General features: G+C 44.2%; 1 protein-coding gene across 1 annotated transcript in view; it reads right to left on the minus strand.

The window, feature by feature from the left end:
* Positions 1-22,140, minus strand: part of LOC147085114 (uncharacterized) — a 46,383-nt gene extending 24,243 nt beyond the window's left edge. The window contains exon 1 of the mRNA XM_085979440.1: positions 22,110-22,140. Coding sequence (XP_085835566.1) covers positions 22,110-22,140 — 31 coding nt within the window. The remainder of the gene's footprint in view (positions 1-22,109) is intronic.
* Between the last annotated feature and the right edge of the window lie 1,275 nt (positions 22,141-23,415).

A 23,415-nucleotide genomic window follows, 5' to 3' on the forward strand; every position in this document is an offset into this window, starting at 1 on the left:
ATTTTGTGTTTTAAATAAATTGCTTGGCTATTTTACTATTTACAGACTAGTGTGCGGATTTAAATAATTTTATTTCCCCACTATATATATATACTAGCTGGGGGGGCCCGGCGTTGCCAAGGCTTTTTTGTAAAACGGCAGTTTACAGGGCCATGCAGTTTACGGCCGGCCGCTGCCGCTCCCCCGCTCTGTGTCTCGGGCCGAGCGGTTGTGAGGCCCGGCCCGAGTGACCCCAACTCACCTCCCGCTCCGGAGAGAGAGAGAGAGAGAGACGCATTTATACAAGCTTACATATCTACAGGACAAACATAAAATTAAACCGAAAATGAATACATTGCTGAAAATGTAATGATTGATATCCTGAAAACATATAAACGCACCTTGTCTGAGTCACAGTTTTCCTTTGCTGATTGATTAGAAGGGAGCTGTATTATTAATGTATCGCTTCTGTGGCACTGGTCTATCTGCAAAGAAGACAGCGGGAAAAGTTTCTAAAAAAAAAGAATTGCATGTATATAGCGCCTTTCACGACCATCGCACATCTCAAAGCGCTTTACAGCCAATGAAGTACGTTTGAAGGGAAATCACTGTTGTATTTTGGGAAACGCGGCATCCATTTTGCTCAAAGCAAGGTCCCACAAGCAGCACTGTGATAATGACCAGATAACCTGTTTTTGTTAGGTTGGTTGAGGGATAAATATTGGCCAGGACACCGCGGATAACTCCCCTGCACTTCTTTGAAATAGTGGCCATGGGATCTTTTTAACATTCACCTGAGAGAGAAGACAGGGCCTCGGTTTAATATCTCATCCGAAAGACGGCACCTCCAACAGTGCAGCTCTCCCTCAGCTTTGCTTTTTAGCGTTAAGCAAGGCTTTACGTGCTCAAGACCCTAGAGTGAGACTCTGAACTCACAACCTTCTGCCTCAGAGGCGAGTGTGCTAGCAGCTGAAGCACAGCTGACAGAGATGTGAATACAGAAGTTATACTTCCCTAGATACACTGCTCTGCACAATGCAGTTGTATTCAAGGCATATTCCTCAACTGATGGTGTTGCTATGAAATTGCAAGCAGCAGCTTTCAGCAGAGGTGTCAGTTTCACAGGAAAAAGGTTAAATTGAGCAATGATTGAACGAAACTTGCTCTAACTGCCGGCATCTGGCGTATCAGCCTAGTGAAGTTTTTGACAAATTATTCTGCATCTAATAGTGCATGGGCCGGGAAACCTCAGTTAATTATCTCACTCCATGCTTTAATCTATGGCCCTTACCCAAGATAGGCATGTTGATCAGTTATTCTCCATTGTGTTTTATCTCATAATCATTTGTCTTCAAACATTCAATTGCTTACCAACGGATATTTTGACACTTGCTTTTTTTTATATTGCTTCACGCCTGAAGTTCCTCTTCATTTTCCAAGGCAGGACATTGATTAACGTCGAGATGTTATGTTTCCACTGATGTTGGAAGCTTTGCCAACGTGTGAGACCAGACGGCCAGTGTCGGCAAGTTCCTGGGTTTGTTTAGGGCTCAGTAGTCACTAGGTAGTCACTAGGACACCAGTGAAACTCCCCTGCTCTTAATTGAATAATGCTGTTCAAGCTGAGAGAACAGATGGTGCTTCGGTTTAACGTCTCATGCTAAAGGCGGTAACTCCAACACTGCTGCGCTCCCTTAGGACTGCACTGCTGTGTGAGTCTAAATTACGTGATCAAATTTCTCACGTTATAATTTAACCCATGCACTTCTGATGAAGAAGCAACAGTGTTACCACTTAGACAAGGCTGACACATGGGCGAGCTGGATGAGATATTCCACTGCCTGCAACTATTACTAGTTTACAATATTACTAAAAGCAAAGGAAAGGTGGCATCCCTGGGCACAACTCTACTAAATGAATAAGGAATATGGAATTATAAAAGAGCCAATATGTCATTATTAGGCAGGACGTTAAATGAATCTGAAAGCAGATAGTCAACAACAATGTCACTGTACTGGAAATAAAAAAGTCAACTTGGATGAGATAAAAGGTGACCGCTGGATAAAATTGGGAAGAGAGTTTGGCAGATAAGATGGCGAACACACAAAATGGGAATGTATCAATTGGCAATAATTGGGAGAATCAAGAGATACATTCCAGTATATGTAAAGAACGTGATGCAAACGTTTTTTCCAATTAATAGAGAAAATCAATTATGTTAAAACTTTAGAACAAATACAGTGAAGTTATAGTGATGGCAAAAATTATAAACAACGTGTTTGGCCTTAGGTGGAGTATTGTGTGCAACTTGTGGCACTACACTTGAGTAAGTGTGTCAAGGCCATGAAGAGGTACAAAAAGTGATTTAATAGAATGGTACCTGGGTTGAGGGACTTCAGTTATGTGCAGAGACTGGAGAAGCTAGGGTTCTCCTTAGAACAGAAAAGGTTAAGGGGAGATTGACCAGAATGGTACCAGGGATGAGGGACTTCAGTGATGTGGAGAGACTGGAGAAATCACAGAAACCCCACAGTGCAGATAGAGGCCATTTCGGCCCATCGAGCCTGCACCAACACATATCCCACCCGATCCCCATAACCCCTACACATCCCACCCTATCCCCGTAACCCCCCGTATTTAATCCCCCTAACACTAAGGTTCAATTTATCATAGCCAATCAACATACCCACACATTTTTGGACTGTGGGAGGAAACCAGAGCACCTGGAGGAAACCCACACAAACACGGGGAGAATATGTAAACTCCATACAGACAGTCGCCCGAGGCCAGATTCGAACCCGGGTCCCTGGCGCTGTGAGGCAACAGTGCCAACCACTATGCCAACGTTCTCCTGAGAGCAGAGAAGGTTAAGGGGAGATTGACCAGAATGGTACCAGGGATGAGGGACTTCAGTGATGTGGAGAGACTGGAGAAGCTGGGGTTCTCCTTAGAGCAGAGAAGGTTAAGGGGAGATTTGCTAGAGCTGTTGCAAATTATGTTGTTTTGATAGAGTAAGCAAGGAGGAAGTGTTTTCACTGCTAGGAGGGCGGGTAACCAAAGAATACAGATTGAAGACAACTGGCAGAAAAAAACAGCAAGAGATAAGTAGAATATATTTCAAACAAAGGGTTTTAGAAGGCCCAAACTATCCCACCAAAACGCTTTGGATCTTGAGTCAGATAGAGATGACAAGATTGATAAATTCAATTTTGTTTCTTAAATGTATCAAACATATGGAGCAAAGGTGGGTAAATGGATTTGAGGTTCAGACCATCCAAGATCTCATTGAATATCAAATCTGTCTCATGGGGCTGAATGGCCTCCTCATGTATCAAGTGTGCTAATGTTTCAAGATTTCATTTCTGTTCTAAGATTTGAATGGTTACAGATCACAGACATAACCAATGGAATACATTGGTTCATTGATAGATATCTGTGATATTCACTGGTCCTATATATTCCCTATGTTATTTTAGAAATAGTTATGTTGCAGCCAGATTTTTATTGATTGGTGGCAATTTGTTGTATTTAATGAATTCATATAAATAAATAAATAAATTGAGGTCTTGACAATGTTTTTTAAAATATGTATATCATATATGTATAGAATTTTAGAAAGAAACAGTAGAGTATGTGGTCATTTCACCCATCGCGCCTGTGCACTCTCCAAGGAATACCTATTCAATTTCTCTCTTTCCCCAGTTGTTTACCCATAGCTCTGTAAATGTTTTCTTTTTACGTATAGATCCAATTGCCTCAAGGTAAATATTAAATCTGATTATATTACCCTTTCAGGCAATTAATTCCAGATAATAAGAACACAAGGACATAACAAGTAGCAGCAGGAGTAGGCCATATGGCCCCATGAGACTGCTCCCACTTTCAATAAGATCATGGCTGATCATTGACCTCAACTCTACCATCCCGCCCAATCTCCACATCACTTGATTGCCCTGGAGTCCAAAAATCAATCTATCACAGCCGTGAATATATTCAAAGATTCATCATTCACAGTCCTCTGGGGCAGTGAAGTTCCAAGATTCGCAACCCTCTGAATGAAGAAAAGGATTCCCATCTCGGTCTTAAATGGCCTACCCCTTATCCTGAGATCATGCCCCCTTGTTGAAGACACTCCAGCCAGGGGAAACAACATCCCAACATCTACCCGAAAAATTCCCTTCAAAATCTTGTATGTTTCAATGAGGTCACCACTCATTCTTCTAAAATCAAGAGAGTCGAGGTCCATTCTACACAACCTCTCATCAGAGCACAGCCCTCTCATCCCAGGAATCAATCTAGTAAACCTTCTTTGCAACGCTTCCAAGTCAAGTATATATTCTTTAGATAAAGAGACCAAAACTGTGCACAGTTCTCCAGCTGTGCTCTATACAAGGCTCTGCACAATTGTAGCAAGCCTTCCTTAAATATATACTCCAGCCCCCTTGCAATAAAGGCCAACATGCCATTTGCTTCCTAATTGCTTGCTGTACCTGCATGCTACTTTCAGTGTGTCTCGCATGACGATGCCCAAATCTGTCTGGACACCAACATTTAAATGTTTCCCACCATTGATAAAAGATTATATTTCTCTATTCTTCCTACCAAAGTGAATAACTTCACATTTTTAAACTCCATCTGCCACCGTACTGCCCACTCACTAAGTCGAACTATATCCCTTGGCAGACTCTTTGAGTTCTCCTCACAGCTTACTGTCCCACATAGCTTTGTGTCATCCGGAACTCAGAGACATTACACTCGGTCCCTCCATCTAGGTCATTGATATTGATTGTAAAAAGCTCACGCCCCAACACTGATCCTCTCTCTATGCTACAGTATTGCCCCAACCCCATGAGCCCCTATCCGTAAACTCGAGGATCAGCACCTCATCTTCCGATTAGGCACTTTACAGCCTTCCGGACTCAATATCGAGTTCAACAATTTCAGATCATAATCTTGGCCCCTATTACTTTTTTACTTATATTTTTATCCATACCTTTGTTTTGGCCCTTCCCCCCCCTTTCTTTTTTTCTCTCTCCCACATGGCAGCTGTCTCCCATTCTGCCAGCGCATTTCGCACCTAATCTAGAGCTGTCTTTTGTCTCCACTAGTCCTATCACCATCTCATCTCGTTTTGAATACCTCTTAATATCTCTTCTTCTCTTTTGTTCTCTCCCAGCCTGGCCCCTTAATCTATTTCATTTCCTGTGCCTTTCCAGTCTTGACAAAGGGTTTGAACCGAAACGTTGACTCTATTTTCTCTCCACGGATGTTGCCTGGCCTGCTGATATTTTCCAGCATTTTCTGTTGTTATTCCATGAGCCCCTATCTTGTGTAATTACCGTTTATGTGACACCTTATCGAAATCCTTTTGGAAATCGACATATACTACATCCACAGATTGCCCTTTAACTACCTTGCTAGTTACAGCCGCAAAAGAGTCTAATAAATTTGGCAAACCCGATGTCCCTTTCATAAAACAATGTTAACTCTGCATAAACATGTTATGATGTTCTAATTGCCCTGATACCACTTCCTTAACAATGAATTCCAGTATAACCCCGACGGCTTGTAAGGTTTCGCAAAATTTCGGCAAATTTCTGCAGCCCCCGAAGATTATTTGATTAAAAGGAAACCTGGTTGGAATGTACCTTAAAAACCTAGGGCATCAAAAATGGCTGTCAGGCCTCGTGGCAGAAGACAAAGACAGCCTGTCTGATCATCTACCATCACTAGCTGAAGTAATTGAGGTACTTAAAACTGTCAATCAACTGCGGTTAGGATGATCAACAGAGGAACAAAAGGATTGTTTGTTTACACGAGCTCTGTACAATGTTGACTCAAGGGATTAATTACTTAAAGCTGTCAATCAGTTGTGGTTGGGCGGTGACCACAAGACAATGGATTGTTTACAAAGCATTTGAGTGCTGTTGACTGAACACTTAGGATTTGTTTGTCCAGCATTTGAGACATTTTAAACTGAGCACAAACCAGTTTAAACGAATGGGTAACACATTCAAACCCATTAAAGTCAATGGGGACAGGTTGGTCGCTTTGTATAGCCCAGATACATCCAGATTTGGGCGCGAAGATAATGGCTCCCAATGGGGTATAAAGATAACCCCTCAGGAAGCCATTGTCTCTCTCTCTCAGCCACCTTGCCCCCGATGCCCTGCCTACAAGAGGAACAGCTCAGCAGCCCGCCCAAAGAAGTGGAATACCAGCAGTTACTTTTGAATTACTGGGTTATTTCTACTTCGGGGCGGTGAAGAATCTAAGACAGACTGCAGGGGCACGGAGCAGGCATTCACTGGTGAGCATAGATTTTCTGGCCCATTACATGGCAACCTAGATAGGTATAAGAGGTGGGAATTAAGGGGAATTTTGTTAAATTGTAATTTTAGTCAATTTTCCATCGATGTGTCCGTTTCTCCTCCCCATTAAGTAAAAGTGCTGTATTAAGCAATGGTGTGCTGTATTTAGTAAAAGTTTGCTGTATTCATAATTATTTTGCTGTATAGCAATTTATTCTTTATTTCAATAAATACTGGTCTTCTTTGCACCCAACCATGAGTCTCGTTTTGTCCATATCGCTGCTGAAATAGGTCTGGTGGTCAGAACCAGAAAGGGGAGCGATTCGAAACCGCACGGGGCCTGGAGCAGTTCAGATACTCTTGACTGGCCAGAGACATAAAACCCACAACCAACCCCCCACCTTTTGTACAAAATGGCGACCGCGGCAGGACCGTCGGCGACAGTATGCGATGTAGCAGACGGTGGTCTGGGTCTGGAGAGAGCAGCAGTTATTGGGTTTCTTTTTAATCACACCCCTGATATGTTTGTGGTTAACTACCCGTAAGCTTAGGGAAGAGCTTAGGGAAGTTAAAGCAGAGAGTTGGGATAAGGAAATGGAGGTTGAAGAATACCAGGCCAGCTTAGTGAGGGCAAAAGCAACACGAGGTACAAATTAGAGTACCTGAAGTGCCTAGTTGCAGAGGCTAAGAGCAATGAGATGAGGGTGCGGGAGGAGAACGCCCGCCTCATACAAGAAGTAAAAGAGCAGGAGGAACAGCTTTGGAAGGTAAAGGCAGCATATAAGCTGGCCTGCGACCAAGGGTTTGAGGAAGCAGATCATGGACCCTGTAGGGAAGAGATAGAAAGCTTGAATATGGCTTTAAAGAGGGCAAAGGGGATGATATGTCTTATCAGCCCGAAGAAAGGTCAGTCAGACATTACCGGCAACCCAAATAGAACCGTCCCACAGGCAACACCCAGAACAAGGTTTGTCAGGGAATCAGAGGCCCCACGACCGCCACCCACAGCTCTGAGCTTTCAGGAGTTCCGGCAGCAAAGGGGTTGGAGGATGAGGTGGTAGAGGAAGCACAGCAGGCCCGCTAGATAGGCCAGGACCAGGACCAGTGTACCCCTCCGACAACAGAGGTACGGTCCCCCCGTTGATGACGATGACCAAGGGGCCATCCAGAATCAGTTTTTGGTGCCGTATGGCACCCACCAGCTCAGGGACATGGTTAGCCACATCCCCAAGCTCACTAAAAAGGGAGACCCCTCACTACACTTCAGGGAGATAGAACAAGCAGCTTTTGTTAATGACTGCGATGACGCAGAGCAAGCAAAAATGCTGCTGTTTTCCCTGGGAGGTGATCTCCTCCAGGCCCTATCTGGCGAGTGCAAAAGGGGGCTGAAGGATTATGAGGATCTGAGGAATGAGATATTGGAGGCCATGGGATTCAATGATGGTAGTCCGTTCGCCCATGTAGAAAGAACGGTGCAGCTCCCAGGGGAGTCCCTGCAGGCGTTCGCAGACAGGCTGTGGACAGTCTACCAGAGCGCATGACCGGGAATGCCAGGGCAGGCAGCACTGAACCCAGTCCAATTGAATAACTGGCTCCGTTGTCTCATGACAAACAGCCTACCCCAGATCCAAACCGAGGTCGCGGCATGGTTTGACCCCTGAAACCCCCAGACCACTGAAGAAGCAGTGACCTGCCGGCTCACAGTAGCCTTTAGAAACAGGAGATGTATCGAGGTGCCCCAACCCAAGGGAAATGTCCATGAGGTTAAACCTGGGAGCCAGAGTAAGAAAGAGTGGCACCAGGAGGGGAACCATCCCTCTCAGGCTAGGTAAAAATGTTATGGGTGTGGGAAAGACGGTCACTGGAGAAAAGACTGTAAGAATCCCTGGAAGGATAACAAGGGAAAGGATCCCATAGCCCCAGCCCAAAAGGCAGGGACAGATGTCCCTCCCACTGCGATCGAGTCATTTTTACAGTCCCTACGGTCTCTTCTGACTGGCCAGGGGAGAGCAGCAGCCACCACCGGTGCTTTGACCCTGTCTGCCCCATCACACTCCCAGCAATGACTAGAGCCAGCGCAGCATGTCGAACTGTGTCCCCGCGAAAATGCTGAGGGGAGCAGGCCCTACGATAAGATGGGGTGAAGATGGTGGAGGGGAAATATTCGGTGGACACTGGATCTTCTAGCACGGTGGTCCACTCGGAAGACCTGACCAATTCACCCCGGTCTAATAAGGTCCAATTTAGCTTAATGGGACCCACAGGGAACGAGCAGGCTGGGGAAAGGTCGAAACCTTTGGCCATAGGTTTAGGATCCCTCCATACCACGTGGGAGGGTAACCAAAAGACCGATGAGGTGGCCAAGCAGGGGGACAGGGAAGGAGCGTTCTGGGAACCCTGTAGAGCAGGCCCGGTAGCAGCAATCCAGGCCAAGGGAGGCACACAGGGGATAGCTTTGGTCCCAGACCAAAAGCGGGTCAAGCCCAAGATTCTGTCTTTAAGGCCGCCATGGTAAGGAGAAAGGAGTTAGAACAGGATTACTGGCAGGCTGCTTGTTATAATAAACAATGCAAACTGTTTAAGCCGGAGGCAGGGAAACAGGCAGCTGGGATTGAACGTGAGATTAGAAATCCTCAGCCCGCAGCGGGTACAAGCTCACAGGCTGCACAGGCAGGCGCTGTGGTTTGTGTCACGGGAAGAGCCATTCCACCCACCATTCAGAACACTCCCCCAATACTCTGTGATTCAGATGGGGCGGAGTCCGAGCATGAGAAACGCGCCCCTGAGTCAGATTTGGAACCTGGGAGCGGGGACTCACAGCCTGCTGCAACAGGCGGCAAAAGGTTACCTGTCCCCAGCCCAGGTATGGGAAGGGAGGGACCCGAGGGAGAAGGTCCCCAGCCAGCAAGGACTGTGACCCGAGCTAAGGGTCCGCTCGCCAGGGTAGCCCCACCAGCGACACCGTCTAGGAGTTCTCTTCGGGTACCCCAGCCCAAGAAAGTATGGTCACCAGTTTTCCAGTGGAAAAGGGCAGTCTCCCGAGTCAGGGAGAAATCAAAAAACAGAGTTCCCCAACCAGCAGCCATAAGCTGCGAGGGACTTGAAGTAGAGATCACTGCAGCCACGCCGCAGGGAGCAGCCTCTGGCAGCCCAAACAGCGATTAGGCTTGCCACCCGTCTTGTATATAGCTTTGTTCAAGTAACGTGTATACAGGAGTAAATTAGAATGTGTTAATTTTAATTTTATATTGCAATTCGGTAGTGTTAATTATTAGAGTATAAGTTTTAAGTATGGTACTGTGGTGTATGTGCCTTTAAGAGCAATTGTGGTGTATGTGCCTTTAAGAGCACCAGGTGTGCGTAATGCCGGTAATTGCCACTTGGGCTATATAAGCCTGTGTATTGTGTATATCCTTTAGAACCCACCCCCAGACTTGCTTAGTAAATACCTATGAACCAACTCCTGTCTTCAGTGTCTTCATCTACACACGGACACTACAGTGGCGACGAAGTGGAAACGGATTTACCTGCAATTCGACAGCACCTCAAGGACATCGATTCCTCCAGCGTCCAGAAGACCCAAGGAAGTAAAAGAAACTGTGGTTTCACCAGCTGGCCAAGCTGGCGGCAGGTACTGCGCTAATCCTTCCTGGGTGTCAGGCTGGAGCTCCAGTGGCGAGCTCTACAGCTGAGACAGGCAGCAAAATCAGAGGCAAGCAATAACGGACTGGGAGGGTGCACTCGGGAGACGGCCGGCGCGGCAAGCAGGTCAGCGTTTAGACCTCCGTCGGGAACGAGTCTCCAACAGTGAATAAACGGAAACCACAGTAAAACAGCGTTGTTATCGATAGCAGCGGCGGGAAAGCGCGGGAAGTGCCATATCATTGCTACAGAAAAAAAAAAGCGCGGGAAGCGCCATATCTTTTTTGAAATGCCTAAATCTGGTAATATTGAGGCTTTTGATGGCGAAATAGAAGATTGGACCACATACGTGGAAAGAGTAGAGGTTTATTGCTCTGCAAATGGAATAGCAGATGAAAAAAAAGCTTCAGTTCTTCTGAACTTAATGGGCGCGAAGACATACGGGCTGTTACGAAACATAATCACTCCAGCCAAACCAAAGGACAAGAATTTTAAAGAAATTGTTGATACCCTGCAGGAGCATTTAAACCCAACACCGCTGCTGATAGCGGAATGATTCAAGTTCTTCAAGAGAAATCAACACAAGAATGAAAGTAACTCTGTTTACCTAACCGAATTAAGAAAGCTATCAAAGTACTGCCAATTCGGAGCAGGACTATTGCATTATCTTCGAGACAAATTTGGTTGTGGTCTCTTAAGTGAAGGAACACAAAAAAGACTGCTTTCTGAAAAAGATTTAACATTGGACAAAGCTTTCAGTATGGCTGTATCATACGAAGCAGCAACAAAAGGAGCTGCAGAGATACAACGAGAGACAGAGGACTTCGGCACCCATGAAATGACACAGGAGTTCAGAAGATGTTATCGCTGCGGCAGATCCACCCATAACCAGAGGGACTGCTGGTTCAAGGGCAAAGCATGCAGGCAATGCAGTAAGATTGGACACATTGCACGGGTATGCCTATCTGGACAAAATAAATCCACTGACAGAAAACAAAGAATCAATAAAGAAAAGTACAGGAAGGTACAAATGATGACAGACAATAGCTCCGAAGACCAGAACAGCGATAGCGATTCCGGAAACAAGAGACTAAGCTGTCTCAAATTATATAATGTACTTGCCAAAGAGGATTACCAAACCATTTGGGTTACCCTCACAATAGCAGTGTCCCCAGTTAAAATGGAGCTAGATACAGGATCAGCTCTAACCGTAATAAATCGACGACATCACGAGAGGCTATTTTCGCATATACCTCTAAAAGACACATCCATTATCTTAAAAACATATACGGGGCAGAAAGTCTACCCCAAAGGAAAAATATGTGTGCCTGTGGTATACAACGGCAAAGAAATACAAAAGTTGTATTTATACATTCTACAAGATGGTGGTCCACCGTTGTTGGGACGTGAATGGGTAAGGAAGATACGTTTAGACTGGCACTCCATTCAGGCACTGACGGTGACCAGTAAGGAAAAAAGCAATGATGACATCATACCTAACGATTAAAAGACATCTTGGCCAACGCCAAAGAAGTGTTTCAAGAGAAACTAGGAACCTTGAAAGGCATCACCGCCTCAATAAAAGTGGACGATGCAGCAATTCCCAAATTTTTTAAGGCAAGACCGGTGCCATACGCAATACGTCCGGCAGTCGAGGCAGAGCTGGAGAATTTGGAAAAGGCAGGCGTATTATCCAAAATAGATTGGAGCGAATGGGCAACACCCATCGTTCCAGTCATGAAAAAAGCATTGAAAAATAACTCTGAGGAGCAGAGAAAAATTCGCATGTGTGGGGACTTTAAGGTGACTGTAAACCCGGTCCTTCACACGGTACAGTATCCTCTTCCGAGGATAGAAGATATTTTCGCCTCACTATCCGGAGGGAAACATTTCACAAAAATTGACTTGGCACAGGCATATCTACAGATGGAGGTTGAGGAGACCTCTAAAAAGTATCTCACAATAAACACACACAAAGGCCTGTACCAGTACAATCGACTGGTTTTTGGAGTAGCATCAGCTCCAGCTATCTGGCAAAGAGCTATGGAGCAAGTCCTGCAAGGGATTCCAGGGACTCAATGCTACCTAGGCGACATCCTTATAACAGGAGAAAACGACAACGAGCACCTTGCCAATTTGGAGCAGGTGCTCACTAGGCTGAAAGAACGGGGCCTACGAGCAAATCGCCCCAAGTGCGAATTTTTCCAAAATCAGATATCATATTGTGGTCACATAATTAATAAGGAAGGGTTGCATAAGTCACCTGAAAAAATTGAAGCAGTTATAAAAGCCCCAGCACCTGAAAATGTTTCAAATTAAGGTCATTCCTGGGATTAATAAATTACTATCATAAATTTTTACCGAACTTATCAACTATTCTACACCCTCTTAATGATCTTCGACAGACAGGAGTGATTTGGAAATGGAATGAAGACTGTGAACGTGCCTTCCATAAATGTAAAGGCTTAATCACATCCGAGAAAGTTTTGGCTCATTACAACCCATCACTACCAATCAGACTGGCGTGCGATGCATCCTCTTACGGCATAGGAGCAGTATTATCCCATAAATTCCCTGATGGCTCAGAACGGCCGATAGCTTTTGCGTCACGCTCATTAAACTCAGCTGAGAGTAACTATGCCCAAATAGACAGGGAAGCACTCAGCCTGGTATGGGGAGTGAAGAAATTCAACCATTACCTACACGGACAAAAATTTACCTTGCTGACTGAACATCAACCCCTCATCTCCATATTCAACCCTAAAAAAGGTGTCCCCATTATGACGGCTCAAAGACTACAGAGGTGGTCCCTTTTTCTAGGGGCACACCAATACAACATTGAATACAAAGGGTCAAAACAGCATGGGAATGCTGACGGTTTATCGTGCCTACCGTTGCCAACGATAGAAGAGGCACCTACAGTGGACCCAGTAGAGATATTCCACTCTACCATAGTGGAATGTCTACCGGTGACAAATTCTGCCATTGAAAGGGAGAAAAGAAATGACCCTACTCTCTCATGGGTCTACGATTTAACAGTGAAGGGATGGCCAGCACATGGCGAACCACTGTTGCCAGCATTCTCGCAAAGACGAGAACAGCTGTCAGTGTGCCGAGGAACCTTGATGTGTGGATCCAGAGTGGTGATTCCACCCAAACTCCAGGATAAAGTGCTAAAGGAGCTTCACGAGGGGCATCTGGGTGGAGTGAAAATGAAGAACCTAGCTAGGGCGATTGTATGGTGGCCAGGTATCGATGGAGACATCGGAGACATGACCAAGAGCTGCGTAGGATGCCAGAAGGTCCAAAATGCTCCGCCACAGGCCCCTCTACATCCATGGGAGTTGCCCTCATCTCCCTGGCAAAGGGCGCACATCGACTTTGCTGGTCCATTTATGGACTCAATGTTCTTAATCGCAGTTGATGCACACTCCAAGTGGCCGGAGGTAATAAAGATGTCCTCCACTACCACGGAAAAAACCATCACATTATTAAGGACCATAATTGCCAGGAATGGGCTGCCGGAACAGATATGTTCTGATAATGGACCGCAATTTGTGTCCGAAGAATTCAGAAAGTTCTTAAAGAACAATGGGTAAAGTACTACACGTCCACCCCATACCATCCCGCCACCAATGGATTGGCTGAAACGTTTGTCCAGACCTTCAAGAAGGCCTAAAGGCCATGGGTAATGAAGACATAAAACTTCAGCACAAGGTGGATAACTTCTTATTTGCATATAGGAATGCAACACATATGGTTACCAACCAAACTCCCGCTATGATGTTCTACAATAGAAATCTAAGATGCCGGCTGGATTTGGTCAAGCCCAACATCCGAAGGGATGTGGAGAACCGGCAGTTTCATGGTATGAATGAAAGGCCAACTAGGGCCTTCCAAATAGGCCAACCGGTTTTGGCCCGGGACTACCGTACCGAGAAATGGCAGCCTGGAACTATCTGCACACGACTAGGACCACTGATGTATACCGTGGACATCGGAGGAAGCATAATAAGGCGCCATGCTGACCAAATCATCAAGTCATCCGAAAAGGGACAACCTACACCAGCACTTTATACACCTAACGATGAAGTAGAGATACCCATATCTACCTCTGATCCGGTGAGACTGGAACCCGATGAACCCGACACTGGCATTCAAGCTGAATCAGCCTTGCCAGAAGAACCTTCTACACCACCAGAAACTACTACACCCCCGAGGCGTTATCCGGACCGAGTCAGGAAGCCTCCTGATAGACTAACTTATAATTAATTAATACAGCAATGTATATTATTTTGCATATAACATGTAATTAATAATTACTTAAAAAATATGATGTACTATTTAGCTAGAAGGGGAGGAATTGTGGTGTATGTGCCTTTAAGAGCAATTGTGGTGTATGTGCCTTTAAGAGCCCCAAGTGCGTGTAATGCCGGTAATTGCCACTTGGGCTATATAAGCCTGTGTATTGTGTATATCCTTTAGAAACCCCCCATACTTGCTTAGTAAATACCTATGAACCAACTCCTGTCTTCAGTGTCTTTATCTACACACGGACACTACAGGTACCGTTCCAGAGTGTTGTCTATGTGAGCCGAGGTCACAGGACCCGATAGCATTACCCCGAGCCAGGGAACCTGGCTAGATGTATTTTTTTAAGTCTTCTTCAGAGTTTCGGGAGGTGCAGAGGACCATCGTGTCTTTGGATGCTGGGGGAAGGGATCACCCCTAGCCCACGAAGAGAGGGGTCTGCAGGAGGCAGATGCCCACAGCAATTAAACTGTTATTGGAATTCCAGATTGAGATTAAGAGTTTACAAAAGCTTATTAATTATTTTATATTTTGTAGTATGTACTGGTCCCAACTCCAAAGGAAATAATGTGTGAATTTAGTTCCTAACTGTGAGTTTGTACTACTTGTTTAGAGGCAATTGAAGAAATTGCATATGCCTGTGTATTGTTGTGTTCGTAGATTGTGGAAGTTTTAAATACATTTATGGCTGAAGAATGGTGCCATTTATTAAAGTGTCAAGCAATTGCATTATAGAAAAAAAGGAGGACGCTCGTTTCTTCCATTTGTATTTTTAACAGATATGTTTTGGCTTGGTGGTAATCCCATTATAGATGTTGTATCGTTTTAAAACTATGTCACAAGTGGTGCAGGGGCATTGGTCCCTCCATGCTTGAATAATTGTAAATACTCAGTGGTGCAGGGGCATTGGACCGCCTCCATGTTTGAATTATTGTAACTATTCATGTTATTCTGTCGATAGTTGCCTACCGTGTACTGCGATTCTCTCTGGGTAAGGGTGATGGAGGTGTCAGGGGATCAAAGATAGATATAGATAAATATAAGGGGAGGTTGTTTGTGGGTGTCAGAAATTCTTGCTCACCTTTAAACAGGATACTACAAGCAAGTTTTAGTATCCTAGTGCGGACTGTAAGGTTTCGCAAAATTTCGGAAAATTTCTGCAGCCCCCGAAGATTATTTGATTAAAAGGAAACATGGTTGGAATGTACCTTAAAAACCCAGGGCATCAAAAATGGCTGTCAGGCCTCGTGGCAGAAGACAAAGACAGCCTGTCTGAACATCTACCATCATGAGCTGAATTACTTGAGGTACTTAAAACTGTCAATCAACTGCGGTTTAGGAAGTTCAACAGAGGAACAATAAGATTGTTTGTTTACACGAGCTCTCTACAATGTTGACTCAAGGGATTAATAATTAAAGCTGTCAATCAGTTGTGGTTGTGCGGTGACCACAAGACAATGGATTGTTTACAAAGCACTTGAGTGCTGTTGGCTGAACATTTAGGATTTGTTTGTCCAGAATTTGAGACACTTTAAACTGAGCACAAACCAGTTTAAACGTATGGGTAACACATTCAAACCCATTACAGTCAATGGGGACAGATTGGTCCCTTTCTATAGCCCAGATACATCCAGATTTGGGCGCGAAGATAACAGCTCCCAATGGGGTATAAAGATAGCCCCTCAGGAACCCATTCTCTCTCGCTCTCGGCCGCCTTGCCTCTGATGCCCTGCCTACAAAAGGAACAGCTCAGCAGCCCGCCCAAAGAAGTGGAATACCAGCAGTTACTTTTGAATTACTGGGGTATCTCTACTACAGGGCGGTGAAGAATGTAAGACAGACCGCAGGGGCACGGAGCAGGCATTCACTGGTGAGCATAGATTTTCTGGCCCATTACAAGGCAAACTAGATAGTTATAAGGGGTGGGAATTAAGGGGAATTTTGTTAAATTGTAATTTTAGTCAATTTTCCCTCGATGTGTCCGTTTCTCCTCCCCGTTAAGTAAAAGTGCTGTATTAAGCAAAGGTGTGCTCTATTAAGAAAAGGTGTGCTGTATTAAGTAAAAGTGTGCTGTATTCATCGTTATTTTCAATTTATTCTTTGTGTCAATTTTACTCAGATTTCCCTCGATGTGTCCGTTTCTGCTCCCGTTAAGCAAAAGTGTGCTGTATTATGTTAAGGTGTGCTGTATTAAGTAAAAGTGTGCTGTATTCATAATTATTTTGCTGTATAGCAATTTATTCTGTAATTTAATAAATACTGGTCTTCTTTGCACCCAACCACAAGTCTCGTTTTTTTTATGTCGCGACTGAAATAAGTCCGGCGGTCAGAACCAGAAAGGGAAGCGATTCGAAACCGCACGGGGCCTGGAGCAGCTCAGATACTGCTGACTGGCCAGAGACAAACCCCAGGGGCAACCAAAACCAACGCCCCCTTTTCTACAGACTGATGTCAGGCTAACTGGCCTGTCGTTCCCTTTATTCTCTCTTCCTCCTTTCTTGAATAGTGGTGATACATTTGTGACCTTCCAATCCTCTGGAACCGTTCTAGAATCTAGAGAATTTTGGATTATCAAAACCAATGCATCCACTGTCTCTTCAGCCACACCTTTTAGAACCCTGGGAAGTAGGCCGTCAGGTCCAGGGGATTTGTCAGCTTTTCATTCCATTAGTTTCTCTAGTACTATTTCTCTACTTATATTAGTAACATTAAGGTCCTCACCCTCATTAGACCCTTGCTTCCCCATAATTTTGATACGCTTTTTGCATCTTTTACTGTGAAGACAGATACAAAATAAGTGGTTATAAAAATAAATCCTCATCTCCCCTCTGATGCTTTCGCCAGTTATCATAATTGTGTATCCCCTGGTCACCGACCTCTAGCCAGTGGAAACTTTTCTCCTTATTCATTCTATCAAAACCCTTCATAATTATGAACAATTTAGATCCTTCACAGAGACATGGTGCAGATAGTGGTATCTCTCTCTCTCTCTCTCTCTCTCCTTATCTAAGGATAAGTGGTAAGCCATTTTGGACAGAAAGGAGGAGGAATTTCTTCACCCAGCGAGTGGTGAACCTCTGGAATTCTCTACCACAGAAGGCAGTAGAGGCCAATTCATTAAATATATTCAAGAAGGAGTTAGATATATTTCTTAAGGCTAAAGGGATCAAGGAGTATGGGGAGAAAGCAGGGACAGGTATTGAATTTGGATGATCAGCCATGATCGCATTCAATGGTGGAGCAGGCTCGAGGGGCCGAATGGCCTATTCCTGCTCCTATCTTCTACGTTTCTATGTTTACTCTCAAGAGAGAGGCATTTATATAAGTTTACATATACGCAGGACACGGATAAACTTAATAATGAATACATTGTTGAAAATGTATTGATTGATATCCAGAATACATTTACAGGCATTTTCTATTCGCAACTGATTAAGAATTCTGGCACTTTTGATTAGAGAGGATCTGTATCACAATTTACAGAATCTGCGACACTGATCACAAAGAACACAACATGAAAAATGATGGTTCAATAATCTTAGGTGCTAACTCTTTTGCGATGGGAGTACGGAAATGTACTTTCCTGACTACACTATTTTGCACAGCGAAATTTGGATTATAGGGAACTGATGGTGTTGCTGTGAAAATGCCAGCAGCAGCTTTCAGCAGAGATATCAGTTTTCACAGGAAACAGGTTAAGTTGAGCAATGCCTGAATCAAGTTTGCTCTAACTGCAGGCAGCTGGTGATTAACCCAGGGAGGACTTTGACTAATTATTCTGTTTCTATAACTGCCGGCGCCAAGATTGCTCAGTTAATTATCTTATTTCACACATTATTCTCAGACCTGTTCCCACGGTATTCATATTGATAATTTATTCTCCAATGTGTTTCATCTTATAGTCATTTGTCCTCAAATTTGCAACAACTTCCCAAACGGGTGGATTTTCCAAATGCTCTTTTGGGTTGGATGAGTACAGATTAATGACCAGGACACCAGTGCAACGGCCCTGCTCTTTTTGAATCATGGTGTGGGATAACTTACATTCACCTGAGGGAGGAAAATGGGGCCTCAGTTTAACGTCTCTTACAAAAGAGGCCACCTCCGACAGTGCAATGCCCCCTCTGGCGATTTTACCATCTGCCCTAAATGTGCACCCTCTGGTTGCTGACCTCTCGACACTGAAAATGTTTTTCCTATTTGCATTATCAAAATAAGTTCTAATTATGAACAACTCTATTAAAACCCCTTGCCCTTCTCTGCTGCAAAGAGAACATCACCCTGCTTCTCTACTATGTCCACATAATCGAAGTTCCTCATCTGTTTCCATTCTGTTAAATTTTCTCTGCATCCTTTCCAAGGCTTTTACATCCTTTGTAATATCTGATGGACAGAACTGGACACAATGTTCCATCTGAGCCACCAAAAATGATGTGTAATGATTTAGCATCACCTCATAATTATTCATCACTACTTTATGGCTCTATTTATAAATCCCATGACACGTTATACTTTTTATCAGCCTTTACAATTGGCCTGCCAACTTCAAATATGTGTGTACGTGAACCTCCAGGTCTATCTGCTCCTGCACCCCCTTTAAAATTACACCAAGCTATTTATATTGCCTCACCTCATTCTTCCTTCCAACAGGCATCACTTCCCTGCATTACATTTCAGCAGCAATGTCTCTGCACATTTGAAATGATGCCCTTTAACCCCAAGTCCAGGTCGTTAATATGTAGGAACAAGGGCAAAGGTCTCAATAAGCGACCCATAGGGAACCCCACTACACACTTCTCTCCAACCTGAAAAGCAACCGTTCAGCTACACTCACTTCTTTCTGACCCTGAGCTGATTTTATATCCACGCTGCCACTGACTCTTAATTTATATAATTGAGAAAAGGAGAATAAGCAGCAATAAGTGGGCAATTAAAATTCAATAGTTTTTAATTGAAAGTCGAGGAATAAAAGGAGGGACCCGGATACAGTAGCAACACCAGCAGCAACTACAGGCAGGTCGTATTGACTTGTTTAAGGGGTAAGAGTAAACATGTTTTAAGCTGAGGCAAATACAGGGCTATGGCGAAATGGCAGGATATTGGAATGTCATCAGGGTTGCTGCAGCAAACAGCCAGCAGAGAGAGATTGAGGCAGACAGAGACAGGGAGAGAGAGAGAGAGAGAGAGACACACACACACACAGACAGAGACGGAGATGGAGACAGAGAGAGACAGGGAAACAGAGAGAGTGAGACAGAGAGAGAGTGAGACAGAGAGAGAGAGAAAGAGAGAGAGTGCGACAGAGAGAGAGACAGAGAGAGAGACAGAGACAGAGAGGGAGACAGAGAGGGAGACAGAGAGAGACGAAGAATGTGAGAGAGACAGACAGAGAGAGACAGACAGGGACAGAGACAGAGAGAGAGAGAGAACGAGAGAGAGAAAGACAGAGAGACAAACAGAGAGAGAGAGATCGAGAGAAAGACAGAGAGACAAACAGACAGAGAAATAGAGAGACACAGCGACAGAGAGAGACAAGGAGACAGAGAGAGAGAGAGGGCGGCCTGAATGGAGTCATGAGGATCTGCAAAATCCTAAAGTTTCAGAAAACTTCAAAAGAAGCAATTCAAGCAAAAGAGAAAACTGCTTAAGTTTGAATGGTGACTGTACTCAAGGTAAAACTAGGCTAAAACAAACAGCGACATACTGGTGGGGTGAGAGGGGGTCGGTTGATGATGATGCGGTGGTGTACACCATTATAATGCTTAGACTGTACAAACGTGTTGTCAGAAAGATATACAGATTATGAAAGCATTTATTAAATCAAAACACGATTGTATTCCATGCATGGGAAGTTTTAAAATATAGGTGAGTAGATATTGTAACACAATTAACATATAAGAGAATATGAGTAACTGATATGATATTGTAATACTGTATAGCCTAGGCTTCACTTTAAAATGTATGTTGGTCTGTTCAAAGTTGACAGAAATGCGCAATATTGGAGCATTTTCGGGACTTGAATCCAGTATTTGAGTGATGGTTCTTTATTTGACTTGTGCAATGGTGTAATCTCCAAGATATTTGTCAGCAATTTCTCTGAGAGAATCTGAACCGTTCTTTCCCAAGGGAGGGAAAGACTCTGTAAGTAATGTGTTTGAGATTGAAAATTGGGGTTGAGGAATTTCTCGGTTCTCCAAAATTATTCTGCAGAGAAAGGGGATTTCTGGGTGACGCGGAGATAAGGTATTGTATGTGATCAGTGATTAGAGTTGTTAACAAAGGACCAGGTCCATATAACACCTTCTGTGTAAGCGTTCCTGACTTGCTAATAAGGAATTGGGTGATGCCTTGGGAAAGGGGCTCGGGTATGTATGGGGGGGGATGTCAAAGGGAGGATGGCATTGAAACTGCCAAGAAGGAAATCACTGTGTACGTAGAAATATATCTTAGGTCAGCACTTTTTCTATACTCCTTCACAATGGAATAATTTAGATTCAAAGATTCCCTGAGATATGAAGTGGAAGATCTACCCCATTGATTCAAATGATGCAGCAATTAAACAACATCACAGCCAAACTCATCAACTGAATATGGAAGGACATTGATGCTATTGAGCCATTTCAATAAAATTACATCCAGTGTTTGTAAACATTGGGCGACATAAAATGTCATATTTTGGGCCTGATAATTGAGCCACAGGCCTAATTTGCTGCTGTCATATTTGCCTACAACTTCAATTAAAGCATCAGCTCGGCTACACTCTATAATGTACAGAATATTACTATAAAATTGTAATACCACAGACAGCAATGACCCAAAGCCATCAAGGCAGACGTCTCGTTACTCGGAAGGAGCAATAACCTGCTGTTTGAACATATTAATACTAAACGGTCACAAGCAACAAGAAATGTGGAACCTGACCAGCCGAGAAAATTAAGTGCATTTCAAAAGTGGCCAGCTTCTGTTAAGGTGCTTTCCCAACTTTGACACTGTGCAGTCACATGGTTCACATAGCGAGAGAGCGGGAATAGAACAGCAACAGGAAAAGATAGCTTGAAAAATATTTGAAAGTCTTCTTCCTGTTGTAGTGTCAACCGTGGTTCAATGGGTCGCACTCTCGCACAAGCTGATGGGATCAAGTCCCTACTCCAGAGAGCTGGGCACCAAAATCTGGGGCTGGCACTCCAGTACAGTGCTGAGGGAGTGCTGCACTGTCGAAGGTGCTGCCTTTCAGATTTTTCTGCTCTCTCAGTTGGACGTAAATCATCTCATGGCAGAATTTCGAAAAAGGAGCATGGAAGTTATTCCCGAATAACCTGGCCTAGATTTGTCCCGCATTCAACATCACAGAAACAGATGATCTGGTCATTATCACATTGCTGCTTGTGGGAGCTTGCTGTGCGCAAATTAGCTGCCGAGTTTTCTATATTGCACGTCACTAATTTTCAAAATGTACTTCATTGGCTGTATAGCATTTTGGGATGTGCGGTGGCCGTGAAAGGAGCTATATAAATGCAAATCCTTCTTTCATTTCACAGAATAGGCAGCTAGCTGGGAGAGGTTTTGATCTCAGCTTCATTAGCATATGTTATTCCTCTTATATTGTGAAAATTTAATGCATGTCAGTTACTCTGCTTACGGGTTTGTGTCTTTGCTTTCCATTTGTCACTCATTAGCGTGCAGTGAAGGGAATAAAGGCGAACAGCTTGAAAGAGTATCCGCATCAAACATCACATACCGTTCACTACACCTGGCACAGATGAATGCTGTACTAATGGCAGAATTTTAACTGCTTTATATTACCCCGAATAAATGGTTTCGTTGGCACTGCCACTCACCTTCCCCTCTTGTGTTTGTAGAACCTACACAATGGACTGTGAACTTCTTCATCCACCATGTTATAAGTTTCCGTTCCTGACCTTTAATTTCCTTCTCCTCCCTCTAGACCGCCGCCCCTCGATAAATGATTCCATCCTCTCTGATGCCTTGGAGATTTAACCCTTCCATTGACCACTGCTCAAATACTTTCTGTTCCTTTCCCATTGACACAAAATCTTGGCATCACAATGTAGTCATTAGGCTGAACTCCAGCTGAGGCAACTGTCTCGAAAGCTCACTGTTAATGAGCTGCGATAATGATTAAGCTGGGTCTAGAGTGCGAATCACATGAACAGGTGGCTCTACACCCATTCGATCGTCACCTCCTGTTTGAAGTGGGAATTACAGTCAATATTTACAAAGAAACATAGAAGATAGGAGCAGGAGTATGCCATTCGGCCCCTCGAGCCTGCTCTAACATTCAATGAGATCATGGCTGATCATCCAAAATTAGTACCCTGTCCCTGCGTTCTCCCCATATCCCTTGATCCCTGTAGCCTTAAGAAATATATACAACTTCTTCTTGAATATATTTAATTAATTGGCCTCAACTGTGGTAGAAAATTCCACAGGTTCACCACTCTCTGGGTGAAGAAATTCCTCCTCATCTCTATCCTAATTGGCTTACCCCTTAGACTGTGACCCCTGGTTCTGGACTCGCCGACCATCGGGAACATCCTTCCTGCATCTAGTCTGTCTAGTCCTGTTAGAATTTTATAAGTTTCAATGAGATCCCCTCTCATTCATCTAAACTCCAGCGAGTACAAGCCCAATCGACACAATCTCTCCACATACCTCATTCCTACCATCCCAGGTATCAGCCTGGTGAATCTTCGCTGCACTCCTTCAATGGCAAGAACGTTCTTCCTCAGATAAAGTGACCAAAACTGCACACAATACTCAAGGTGCGGTCTCACCAAGGCCCTGTACAACTGCAGCAAGACATCCTTGTTCCTGTACTCGAACCCTTTTGTTACGAAGGCCAACATACCATTTGCCTTCTTAACCATCTGCTGCACCTGCATCCTTACCTTCAGCATCTGGTGCGCAAGAACACCCAGGTCTCTTTGCACTTCCCCTTCTCCCAATCTATTGCCATTCAAAAAATAATCTGCCTTCTGGTTTTTGCCAGCAAAGTGGCTAACCTCACATTTATCCACATTCTAGTGCATTTGCCATGTTTCTGCCCAATCAGCCAACCTGTCCAAATCGTACTGGAGTTTACGACATCCTCCTCACAGCATACCCTCCCACCCAGTTTTGTGTCGTCTTCAAATTTGGAGATATTACATCC

Source organism: Somniosus microcephalus, unplaced genomic scaffold (assembly GCF_052327205.1).
Source record: "Somniosus microcephalus isolate GS21.2 unplaced genomic scaffold, FLI_Smic_1.0 unresolved_chr9, whole genome shotgun sequence".
NCBI classification, from domain to species: domain Eukaryota; kingdom Metazoa; phylum Chordata; class Chondrichthyes; order Squaliformes; family Somniosidae; genus Somniosus; species Somniosus microcephalus.